The following is a 12,804-nucleotide window of genomic DNA, read 5'->3' as shown; positions in this document are numbered from 1 at the left end:
TCTTGCATGCTGCATGATCCCATTTATCCAACACTCTGGAAAAAGCAAAACAAGGAATCAGGATCAGATCAGTGGTTGTCAGGAATTAGGGGTGAGAGTAGGGTTTGATTACAAGGAGGGGGCCAGCACAAGGGACCTTTTTGGGGTGATGAAACTGTTTTGTGGTGGTAGTTGCATGAATCTATACATGTGTTAAAACTCATAGAACTGTACACCAAAAAAGAAATCAGTTTAACTGTAAATCAATAATGAAGTGATGCAAAAATTTAATCAAAACAAAAAGTCCTAGAGCTCTGAGCCGTGCTTTTATTTCTTTTTCAGGTGAAACTAGTGAATATTCGCAATGATGACATCACAGATGGCAACCCCAAGTTGACCCTGGGTCTGATCTGGACCATTATTTTGCATTTCCAGGTAGGGCATGTGAAGTTTGGAATTCCTGTTGCTTTGTTTGGACATGGCCTAGAAAGTTGCACTGCCTTCCACAGACAGCATTGAGCCTTCCTTCTCTCTATTTGTCAGTGAACAAAGGTGGATGGGAGTTGGAAAGGAAAATTAAGATTGATCTGCAGGCAAGCTGTTGTATCGTAAACGCAAAACTTCCTAATTATTTGCTTAATGAAATGGAGGGATTTTTTTTACCCATTTGTGGTTTGGCCCTGTCCTCAGCAGTCTGGTTATTAGAGGTCTGTTTGCTCAGCTGAATCAAAATGAGGCTCTTGAAGGACTCAGAATATGAGGGTTGAGAAAAGCTGTTGCTGTTGATGCTTTAGAACGGTGGAGTGAAGGTTCATAGTCCTGCTCTAATGTAGACTTTTTCTCATCTCTAATAACCTTTAAACAAGCCTCGTTAATTAGAATACTTTAGTATCTGGGTTTATATATGTGCTGGCAAGCACAACCTTGCAGCGGCCATCACACCCAAGAGCATCTTGAAGAATGTTCACATGGTCACATGGCCTTCCTCTTCCTAAGAAGGCAAATCCTTTTTAGATCTGGATTGCTATTGGAAAAGTACAGCCCTATTTTTATAAAAAGGCTGTTCTTTTACATCCCTTTTAGGTCAGCCACACAAAGCTATTTCTCAGACAGCTCTCTCTGATACACAGTTGCTGCACATGAGGCTGATGGATTAGAGGCTGATAGCTAGTGGGAATAGAAGGCAGGGTGCCGACTTCAGGGATGAGGCCAAGGTGACATCCTAGCTGGGGAGTTGGCGCTACCTGCTGGTTAAAGATAGAACAACAGGTGTCCCCGAATTCCTGAGAGAAAAATCTGAGTGCTTAGGCTTGTTTCTTGAGGCTCTAGTTTGGAAGCAATGCTGGCAGTCACCAGCATGGACAGGGCTAGGATTGTGTGGTGGTAATGTATTTTTGTGGAACCACAGGGTATCCTCAGGCAAGCTTTGGGCATAGGGATAACCAGGAACATGAACTTGGCAGGTGTGCTCTGTCTGGCAGGATGGGAAACTTTGTTGAGCTTTCATGGAGGACTACAGTTATCCCTTTGGAACTCTTATGAACAGAGGAGCTTTTAGAGAAATTTGTTTGTTTTTTGGTCACAAACCTGCCCTCACTGTGAGTGCCCAATGTTAGTCTCATAGGTGGGAGGTAAGGAGAATTTATTCACTGTCTCTATTCACCCCAACTACTACAACTAAATTAATTTCCTTTTTTTTTGACCGAGTTTTGCTCTTGGAGTGCAATGATGTGTTCTTGGCTCACTGCAACCTCCGCCTCCTGGGTTCAAGAGATTCTCCTGCCTCAGCCTCCCAAGTAGCTGGGATTACAGGCACCTGCCAACATGCCTGGCTAATTTATATGTTTTTAGTAGAGATAGAGTTTCACCATGTTGGCCAGGCTAGTCTTGAACTCCTGCTCTCAGGTGATCCACCCACCTCGGTCTCCCAAAGTGCTGGGATTACAGGCGTGAGCCACCGTACCAGGCCATAACAAATGTTTAAATAGAGAAAACATTTTCTTTTCTTTTTTCTTTTTCTTTTTCTTTCTTTCTTTTTTTGTTTTTTGAGATGGAATTTCGCTCTTGTTGCCCGGGCTAGAGTGCAATGGTGCAATCTCCGTTCACCGCAACCTCTGCCTCCCGGGTTCAAGAGATTCTCCTGCTTCAGCCTTCCGAGTAACTGGGATTACTGGCATGCACCACTACACCCGGCTAATTTTGTATTTTTAGTACAGGGTTTCTCCATGTTGGTCAGGCTGGTCTCAAACTTCCAACCTCAGGTGATCCACCTGCCTCAGCCTCCCAAAGTGTTGGGATTACAGGCGTGAGCCACCGCGCCCGGCCAGAAGAAACATTTCCTTGAAGCATTTAAAATTTCATTTCTTTCTGTTTACTAGTTTTCAGAATAATTAGTTGGTTCGCTAAGATTCTCCAAAGGTGACCAATAATAGTTCCTTTGTTCACCATTATTTTTTTTAGTATCACTGTGACTTGTGGATTTTTAAGCAGACTTAATGTTCCAATCAAATACAGTTATTATTCTTTTTAATAAAATCAAATAGCTCCATCTTTGGCTGTAAAGAGGCTTTCAAGTTGACTCTGAGTCCTTTGGCATGACCACAGTGGTCTTTGATAATTTCCTTTATTTCTTGTGCGATGAGGTATTCCAGACTCTTTTTTTATATTTTCTGTCCCAGGCCTGAAATTCTTAATCTCCCCTAGGAACTGGTTCTCTATTTATTGACCACAGTCTGAATGCTCCTAGGTTGCCCATTATTTCTTTCTTTTTCTTTTCGTTTCTTTTTTTTTTTGAAGCAGATTTCGCTCTTGTTGCACAGGGTGGAGTGCAATGGCACCATCTCGGCTTACCAAAACCTCTGCCTCCCAGGTTCAAGCGATTCTCCTGCCTCAGCCTCCCAAGTAGCTGGGATTACAGGCGTGTGCCACCACGCTCAGCTAATTTTTTTATTATTAGTAGAGACAGGGTTGGCCAGGCTGGTCTCGAGCTCCTGACCTCAGGTGATCCACCTGCCTCAGCTTCTCAAAGTGCTGGGATTACAGGCGTGAGCCACCACGCGCGGCTGATTGCCCATTATTTCTAGGCTTTTTCTGTGGGCAGAGCTAGGCAATACTTGTATTATCTCTAAAAACAACAACAACAACAACAAACAAACAAAAAACCCCATGAATTTTTACTGATATTTCTAATTCAAATTTAGGATTGCAGGGTTTTGTTTAACCTCTTTGACTTTATATCATTTTTTTTCTTATACTGAAAATCTTGATCTTAACAACAGTAATGTGGTTACTTACTCTTTTCCTACACACACAGAGATCTGTAAAATCATATATATTATTTGTAATATATATGAATCCAAGTGACAATATGAATGTTATTGTTAGCAGTATGATTACTTAGAATTTTATTATTTCATTGCTGTTCTTTTTGTCCTTAGCTTATATTTTCTAAAGATGTGCAAATAATTGTATTTTATTTTATTTATTATTTTGAAAAAGTAGATGGGGTCTCACTATGTTGCCCAGGCTGATCTTGAACTCCTGGGCTCAAACCATTCTCTTGCCTCAGCCTCCTACAGTGCTGGAATTATAGACATGAGCCACTGGGCCCAGCCACAAATTACTATATTTTGAAGTCACTTGAAATAATTTCTCTCTATTGTTGTTAAGCCACAATTTCAATACACAGTTAAGGTTCATTTGTTTTTATTTGCTTTCAGTTTTGGGGGGTTGCTTTTTTCCTTTCAATTTTACCTTACATTATGTAGATCATTTATATTGTTCCAAAGGGAAATTTTAAAAAGTTAAATACAAATTGTGTTCAGAGAGGTCTAGCTTCCATCTCTGCTCCCTCCATTCTGTATCTTCCCTTTCTCTGTGGTTAGCTAAATGTGTTAAAACACCTTTTTGGTTATAATTTCTATTGTTTGTTTATTTTAGGAAAATGCATTCATAAAAAAAACTTTACTGAGGTGTAATTTACATACCATCAAATCAACTAATTTAATGATTTTTATGAGTTGTACAATCATCACCATAATCTAGTTTGGGGACATTTTCATCATCCAAATAAGATCCTTCTTGTTCATTTACAGTTACTGCACATTTTCATCACCAGCCTCAGGCAGCCACTAATTTATTTTCTATCTTAATAGATTTGCTTATTCTGGACATTTCATATAAATGGAATCCTATGATAGATGGTCTTTTGTATCTGGCTTTTTTCACTTAGCATAATATTTTTTGGTTCATCCGTGTTGTGGCACATATCAGTACGTCATTCTTTTTTATTGCTGAATATTCTGTTGTATGGATATATCATGTATTTTGTTTAAATATTAAGCCAGTTGATAGACATTTGAGTGGTTTTCACTTTTTCACTGTTATAAATAAAGTTATTTGCATACCAGTCTGTGTGGGTTTATGTTTTCATTTCTCTTGTGTATACATGTATATACCTAGGAATGGGATTTCTTAATTGTACAGTAAGCATGTTTAGCTTTTAAAGAAACTGCCAAATTGTCTTGCAAAATGGTGTATCATTTTACGTTCCTACCAGCAATGTATGTGGTTTCCTGTGTCTTTACATCCTCACCAGTATTTATTGTCTGTTTTAGATTATAGCTATCACAGTGAGTGTGAAATTGTATCTCTTTGTGGTTTTAGTTTGCAGGAAAATGTGTTATTTAATTGAATTCCACAAACATTGACTGGGAATGTTATGAGCAAGGTCTTAGATAGAGTGTATGGAAGATACACGGCTGAGTGCAATGGCTCACACCTGTAATCCCAGCACTTCGGGAGGCCTAGGTGGGCAGATCACTTGAGGTCAGGAGTTCAAGACCAGCCTGGCTAACATGGTAAAACCTCATCTCTACTAAAAATACAAAAATTAGCCAGGTGTGTTGGCGCACTGTAGTCCCACCTACTTGGGAGGCTGCAAAGCATGAGAATCACTTGAACCCGGGAGGTGGAGGCTGCAGTGAGCCGAAATTGTGCCACTGCACTCCAGCCTGGGCTACACGAGACTCCATCTCAAAAAAAAAAAAAAGAATCTACTACAGAAGATACAAAATTGAACTAGATACAGACCATCTAGTTGGACTCTTATTGTTTAGGAGAGTGAGAACAGACATACCATAAAATAACTTGACAGAGGTTTAGAGAATGAGAGAGGTATGGGTTAGGATGATGGAACACAGTATGAACTCAACAGTGGGCAGCAGTTACTAGTAACAACTTATTATAATTATTAATTGACCTTATAACTTCCAGGGCTTTTGACACAGCCCACTGTTCTTTTTCCTGTTACCAATTTTACAGAAAGGTAATAGCAGCTTTGGCCTAGTCTGTCTTCTGCATGCATATTGGCTGCCTGCTTTTCTCTGTTATTTCAGCACAGCCAAATGCCTATTTATTTGTCTTCTTGTAGGTGGGAGCACCGCTCCCAGAATATTTTCTCAGTTTTAACTATGGATTCCTTTTCTTTGCCGTTCTGAGGGCTTGGTATTTGCCTATATTAGCTAAGTGTTCTGGTGTGTGGGGAAAGGTTCTCTGCTTGTGAAGCTTTTGATTGACTACTGAAGGATCATGTGGAGTGCCCCCCCCCCCGCCCCCCCGCCTCGTCTTGCATCAGATTTGGCATGGTATGTCTCTTGCTAGTTATCTGTCATTGTGGTTTTCTAGTCTTTCGTTATTGAGTATCTATTAACTGTTCTCACCAAGAACATATGCTATGTAAAGCCAAATGGAAATGCAGAGTAGAACTGTTACATGTTAGGGAATCAGCAAAATTGTTATTATGGTCAGTCTGTGTTATTGGTGTTAATGAAGTAGAATAATGATGTACCTGTAGACATGGATGGTAGTTTTCACCTCAAGGGAATATTCAGTTGAAGGAGAAGGGAGAGGCTGGATCCAGATTAAAGGTTTGTGACTGCTGATGAGGCTGGTAATATTGATAACTTCATGCAGAGGTTTATGGTTTCTAAAATGCTTTAACACATTTTTTATAATGTGCTAAATGGTAGATGTTCTTTTTAATTTGAGTTTTTAGTTTTGAAAATCTCAAATACTCGGAAGAGTATATAACAGATCCTTATGTGTGTAGTTGCCTTCAGAATTTAACAGGTGTTCCTTTTGTTATATTTGCTTCAGGGTTTTTTCTCTCTCTTCCTCTTTAAAGTAATAAAACATCTCAGATACATCCAACTTTCTTGCCCTCTCTGCTCCCCAGGTAAATATTATCCTAAAGTTGATGTGTATCATTCCCATACATGCTTTTGTACATTTACAGCAGATGATCTATTCATAAACAATATGTACTGTTGCTTGTATGTCTTTATGTTTGACACACATGGTATCTTTGGTATATCCTTTCTTTCCCCTTTTTTCTTTTTCTTTTTTTTTTTTTTTTTGAGACGGAGTCTCACTCTGTCACCCAGGCTGGAGTGCAGTGGCGCGATTTCAGCTCACTGCAAGCTCCACCTCCCAGGTTCATGCCATTCTCCTGCCTCAGCCTCCCGAGTAGCTGGGGCTACAGGCGCCCGCCACCACACCCGGCTAATTTTTTGTATTTTTAGTAGAGATGGGGTTTCACCGTGTTAGCCAGGATGGTCTTGATCTTCTGACCTCATGATCCGCCCATCTCAGCCTCCCAAAGTGCTGGGATTACAGGCGTGAGCCACTGTGCCCAGCATGATTTGTTCATTTTAACTAATTTAATGTAAGTGGTGACCCCTGCAGCTGTGTAACACATCTATTATTTGTAACGTATTATTTAATTGTATGAATAAAACATTCATTGCTACAGTGAACATCTGTGTATATGCATCCTTGTGCCTATAGCAAAGAGGGTTTTGGGATTGATACCTGGACTGGAATTGCTGGGTTATATACTTTCCTTCAATTTGCCTATATTTTGCCAAATTGCTCTCAAAGGTACTGTATGACTTACAGTATTGTATTGGGTAACATTTACTACTGTTTGACATATTACATGTTTACTTGTTTATTTGCTGCCTGGATGCCTGCATTAGTATGTAAGCTTAACAATGGCAGGGATTTTTGTCTCTTGTTCTTTTCTTTGCCTGGCATAGAATAGGCAGTCAGTAAATATTTATTAAGTGAATGGATTGTTTCATGAATTTGATCTTCTCAAAGCTTTGGAGTAGGTAGACCAAATAAATAGGCTGTAATGTCTGTTTTCTTATGCCCATTTCTCAGATAAGGAAACTGAAACACAGAGACCGACTGACTTTTTTGGGTTACACACCCAGATAGGATTTCTTGTCTTTTGGCTTTGTCCAAGCTTGTTTTAAGGTATAGGTTAAGATTTATAGTTCTTCTAAAAGATACTATAAACTCTTTATAGGCAGAATCTGACAAAACTAGTTTTCCAACCCTCAAATGTTTGTTAAATACTAGTGTATGCCTAGCATTTTGAAATTTTCAAAAAATGGGAGGTCTTAGCTGGCTAGACTTGAGGTTTACAGTTTTGTGCACTTTATGGCACTGGGTGCTTGGCATATAGATGAGGCACCATTTGTGTTTTTGGAATGAATGAATGAATGAATGAGTTCTTTCGCTTTGGAGTCTTTCACTCTGGCTGTCTCTGTGGGAGACCTGTGGGCAGTAAACAGTTATCTACAAAAAGCCAAAGGAGAAGGCATAAAGAATGTATAGGCCTCAAAGTGTGCTTTCCCAGAAGGCAGCAAGTCTTGTGTTAAGAGACCAGGTTAGATGAGAAAAGGTCTTGGGGAAAGGTCTTGTAATCAGAATTAACTTAGTTGAAAATACATCTAATATACCTACTGAAAACTATAGTTTAGCCTATCTTAAATGTATTCCGAACACTTATATTAGCTAACCGTTGAGCCTTTGGCCAAAATCATGTAACACAAAGCCTGTTTGATAGTAAAGTGTTGACTAGCTCATGTAATTTATTGAGTGCTGTACTGAAAGTGAAAAACGGAATGGTTGTGTGAGTACTTGAAGTGCAGTTTCTACTGAATGCATATGGATTTCTCACCATTGGAAAGTCGAAAAATAAGCTGGACCATTTTAAGTCAGGGACCATCTATATCTTAGGATCGCCCTGGGGACTGGGGATGTCTCATAACGTTTAGCTCCAGTAATAAATGGGAAGAAAAGAAATTTACTGTAGGTCAAGTACTGAGCCAAGTACTTTATGGACATTATCTCATTAACCTTGTCTACAATCCCAGTAAGTAGGTGGTAGTATGCACATTTTACAAGTAAGGAAACTGAACCATCTAATAAACTAGTTAAGTTACTTAGCTTATGAGCTGGGAAGTTGAACGTAGGTCCACCTTACTGAAATCTCTGCTCCTTCCCTAGACCAGTTTTTCTCTGGAGCAGAAGGAAATGAAGGTCTGATTGGTCTGACATATGCAGAAATTTTAAAAAAAGAATAGGCTCACAGAAGTAAATTCTCAGAGAAACTCTACAGCAGTAGTAGTCATATTAAGCAGCTATTTCTCTTGCCTCTAAGTTCATTAGTTTCAGGATTTTGGTTTGCTTGTATGTCATTCATAAAATTCAAGTGCAGCTTAAAGTTCCCATAGTTCCAGGTTTCTTCACTGGAGGAGTGAAGGCCTGGTACCTGCCTAGAGAACTTCATATTGTAATGTCAGATTCTTTGTTAATTAAATGATTTGCAGTAGCATGAGTTTCTCTCCCATGCTCTCTGCTTATTTCTTGCTATAGTTTGTGATGGCCATAAGATGGTGCTGCAGTTTTGCAGTCAGCCTTAAGGATAAGGCTTAGGGGAAGAACACCTACTGCAGTTGTGAGGCAGATGGGACATCAGGAGGGTCTTAGAAGGGATTGTGTAAAAGCCGTTGCTTTAGGGCTTCTTGTTGCTTTCCTTTTGTGGTCTTTTCCTTTTTTTTTTTTTTTTTTCAGGTCTCCAGGAAAGATAGTTAAGGCTATGCTAGTGTAAGTCTTTATGGCTTGCATGGAACCAGGCAGGCTACTGCTTTCTGCTGTGTGGCCTGGATCCTTTTGGTGTAGAATAAATAACTGCAATAGGAAAGAAACACATATATAATTTTATTCTCCATTCACAGCCCTTTGGGTTATAGTCTTTTCCCATATAGCAGATACTATACTAAAAAAAATTGGGGTGGAGGAATCTTCACTGACATCACAAGGTGATTTTTGAATCTGACTTTTACGATCTGAAATTCAGACTTCCTGCCCTACTGCAATGGGAGTAAAAACCACCTGAACCTCTTTTTGGCGGCTTCTTCTTTTACTCCCAAATGGCAACAAGTGTTATCTCTTTGATTGAGCTCTTGGTCCATGCAGTCTAATTACCAATTCAGAACAGTGGGGGAACTTCTTATTTTACACAACTGGCAACTGAGTACAGATTTCCACTACTGCAGTAGTTAGAAGAGAGTAGTTGGGGTTGAAATTAAAAGTCTTAAAGTTAACAGAAGTTCATGTTCTGGCTTTGTCACTTACTAGCTGTGTAACCTTGGGCTATTAATCAACTTTCTTAAACCTCAGTTTCTTTTTTCTTTTTTGGAGACAGAGTCTTGCTCTGTTGGCCAGGCTGGAGTGCAGTGACATGATCTTGGCTCACTGCAACCTCCACCTCCCAGTTCAAGCAATTCTCATGCCTCAGCCTCCTGAATAGCTGGGACTAAGGGCGCATGCCACTGTGCCCAGCTAATTTTTTGTATTTTAGTAGAGACGGGGTTTCACCATGTTGCCCAGGCTGGTCTTAAACTCCTGAGCTCAGGCAATCCGCCTGCCTTGGCCTTCTAGAGTACTAGGATTATAGGTGTGAGCCACTGCGCCTGGCCAAACCTCAGTTTCTTTACCGATAAAGTATAAAATAATAGTTTTAACCTCATATAGTGACTGTAAGAATTAAATGAGAAAGTCCATGTAAATAACTTTACACAGTGCTTGGCACACAGCAAGTGCAAAAAATATATTAGATGTTAGCAGTGGCAGCATCAATAATTACTATTGAACATTTTTGTCAAATATTGTTCATCAGAGACCCTGTTCATCTGTTGTATTTAGAAGTGGTATTCTTTTTACCAAACACTCATTTACTGTACTCAAAACCAACTTCCAGATTTTTCCTGTCTGTGTCATTGGCTGGCAGAATTAACAGATCTTTCTTTTCTTTTATAGGAAAAAGGAGGGAAATAAATGCTCCAGAAGGCTAGATCTTTAAAGTCTGTGTTCCTTTTCTTAACTGTAAGAAGAAGGCTCTGGTTTCTTCAGGTTATAATTTCATTAAAATAATTTTATTGTTTTCTGACCTGAAAAAATTCAGAATATGTATATCTGCTTGATATTTTCTTTTGGGCATCTTGGTGCAACACTTAAAGTCTATTTCATTTTGTAGTTTGGGAGCCATAATTGCAGCTTCACCAGGCTTGGTTCTTCTTGGCCCGGGCCCTTCCCTTCCCTTGCTGGTTAGTACCAGCCGAGCTGGTTTGCTTTTTCCCTTTTTGGTACTATTCTCCTCCTCCTTCCTCCACGTTACCTTCTGCCACGGCCTCTCTTCTTTTTCCCTCCATTTTCAATTTACACTTACATTTTCCCTCCTCCTCCTGGCCCTCCCTAGTTTCTCCCCTCCCCTGGTTTCTAGCTCCTTTTTGCTTTCTGTTTGTGTTACTGAGGGCAGTGCTCCAATTACCTCATATTTGGAGAGAGGAAGCTGCAGCCAATCCGGTTTCTGTCTGCTTTTAGGTCAAGTGATTTCTGAACTGCAGTGAGATGCTTTGAATTTGTCTTGTTGCAGCTCTGAGCCTGTAAGATGGCTGTCTGAATCGGCAGCGGCTGGAAGAGACAGAGAGAGGCGGGGAGGGAGGGAGAAAGAATTGGAGGGATTGCCGGCATAGTGCATGTTTTTAAATGTGCATCGAATCCGATGAGGCCAAGGTTGGGATTTCTGTGGGATCCCAGGACTGGCTTAGCTGCGTTTTTGCTGAGATTAGGAGAGGAAGGAAATGGGAAATTCACTGGGCTGTTTTAAGGAGCCGAAAGAGTCAATAGCTATTCCTGAGAAGGCTCCCATATCTCCTAAGAAAAGGGTTCGGTTCAAAAGGAGGTGGAGAGGGAAGAAAATCCCTACTCCAGAGGCATCTCACCAGGAAGAAACCTCAGAAGGAACTGGAGTCATTGAAGAGACTGAAACCCTAACGAAGTTAACAGAGAGTCTCCAAAAGGAAGACGGAGTGGGAGGGGTAGAGCATACCCCCCCAGATATTTTGCTGCCTGGGGACTCAGCCCCCAACTCACGGGTAGTCGATCGGGGGATGATAGTACAGGTAAAGGAGAGATTCCAAGGGGAGGTCCAGACCGCCCACCTTTTGTTAGAGAATGAGTCATCAGTTGCTGGAGGGGTCTGGGATTCCCTGGAAGAGGGGATGACTGTCATTGCTCACCTGCTTGATAACCCAGCAGAAAGGAACTGCGAGAAGTCAGTGAGCCAACTGGTGGAATTTCCTAGGACAGCATCCTGCAGCAGCAGGGCTGTGTTGCTGCCTTTGCAAGGAGAGACTGCAGTGGAGAAAGGAAATATTCAGCGTGGGTTTCGGAGCTGTGCTTTGCCTAGAACAGACTACCCCACTGATAAAGGAAATCAAGAACAATTTTCCGAGGGCTGGAGTGTGGAGGAAGGAACCAAGAGTGTTTCAGGTGCCCCTCAGACAGCTTCCTGGATTATAGAATGTTCTGTTTCTTCATTACTACTGGACCAGCCTGGAGGCCAAAGACGCACGGAGCCTTCCCATGTGGGTCAAGTGCCCCCCCAGGATTCCAGACTGCCTACTTCTCAGAGTGATTTGTCCATCAGCGGCGTGACTGTGAGCATTTTGCCCTCCTCCTCTGGCTATGGCAGTGATGGGCCACACATACATGGGATCCAGCCTAAAGATACAGAACCTGAAAAGAGCTCTACTTCCTTCTCAGAAGAGGATGGCACTCTTTCTCTGGAGGCAAGCCACACCCCATCATGGGGTCTGGAAGAGGTAGGTGGGCATGTTCAAGAGATAATCAAACTGCTGTTTGGATTCTTGGCCCTCAAACATATTAAAGCTGAGTGTGGTGAGCAGTGAGGATGTTGGTGCCTCTCAAACTTACCCCCATGTGGGTTAGTATCTGCTGGAGCTCAGCAAGCAGAATCTATTTCAGGTCTGCCCCTTGATGCTTGAAACCAAGACTTGTCTCTGGGGAATCCCTGATTCTGAGTAGCCAAGCGGCGTAATTGCTCGAGCTATCTGGTGGGATGATCTCTCAAGGTGCAATGCTAGATAGTACTTACTCTCAGGCAGGTCTGTTTACCAGCTTCCCTGCTACGAGAAGTTGTAATGTAGCACAAGAGACGATGGGGAAGGGCCTAACTGAATCTCTGGAATGAATCTCTGGAATAAATGTGGAAGGGGTCAGGCAGCTGTTGTCAGTGTACTTGCTCTTCCTCACAGGAGAGTGATGTTCTTACTAGAGCTGATGCAATCCCATCCCTGTTGGGAAATTTCTGACGGCAGCACTCATTCAGTATTTGTATAGGTGGAGAGGGCTTATCCTTCTTTGGTTCCTAATTCCAGGATTAGAGGAGAGGGACACAGAGTTATCTGGGGATTAGTTGAGAGAGAGAGAGGGAGGTTAGGGCAATTTGAAGGTTTAAGGCTAGAAAAGTTTGTTTTGTGACTGGATGTATTTAGGGCTTTAACATTATTTTGTTTTGAGGAATATATTGAGGCATGGATGGTGCTGCTGGTGGTGGTGGTAATGGCAGTTTCTGTGAATGTTTTAAAGGTCAAGGAGCAAGTGAGA

General features: G+C 41.3%; 1 protein-coding gene across 34 annotated transcripts in view; it reads left to right on the top strand.

The window, feature by feature from the left end:
* Positions 1-12,804, top strand: part of MACF1 (microtubule actin crosslinking factor 1) — a 402,950-nt gene that overhangs the window by 174,200 nt on the left and 215,946 nt on the right. For 19 of the 34 annotated variants that reach the window (XM_055095141.2, XM_055095113.2, XM_063608591.1 and 16 more), the window contains exon 1: positions 464-11,999. In XM_055095141.2, the coding sequence (XP_054951116.2) occupies positions 10,977-11,999 (1,023 nt within the window). In that variant the 5' untranslated portion in view covers positions 464-10,976. Of the gene's footprint in view, positions 1-321; positions 415-463; positions 12,000-12,804 lie in introns of those variants that run through there. The other 15 variants (XM_055095114.2, XM_055095086.2, XM_055095084.2 and 12 more) reach the window with 1 other exon arrangement.

The sequence above is a fragment of the Pan paniscus genome, chromosome 1 (assembly GCF_029289425.2).
Source record: "Pan paniscus chromosome 1, NHGRI_mPanPan1-v2.0_pri, whole genome shotgun sequence".
Taxonomy (NCBI): Eukaryota; Metazoa; Chordata; class Mammalia; order Primates; family Hominidae; genus Pan; species Pan paniscus.
The sequence above is the reverse complement of the archived record's forward strand: the minus strand, read 5'-3'. Positions and strand labels throughout refer to the sequence as shown.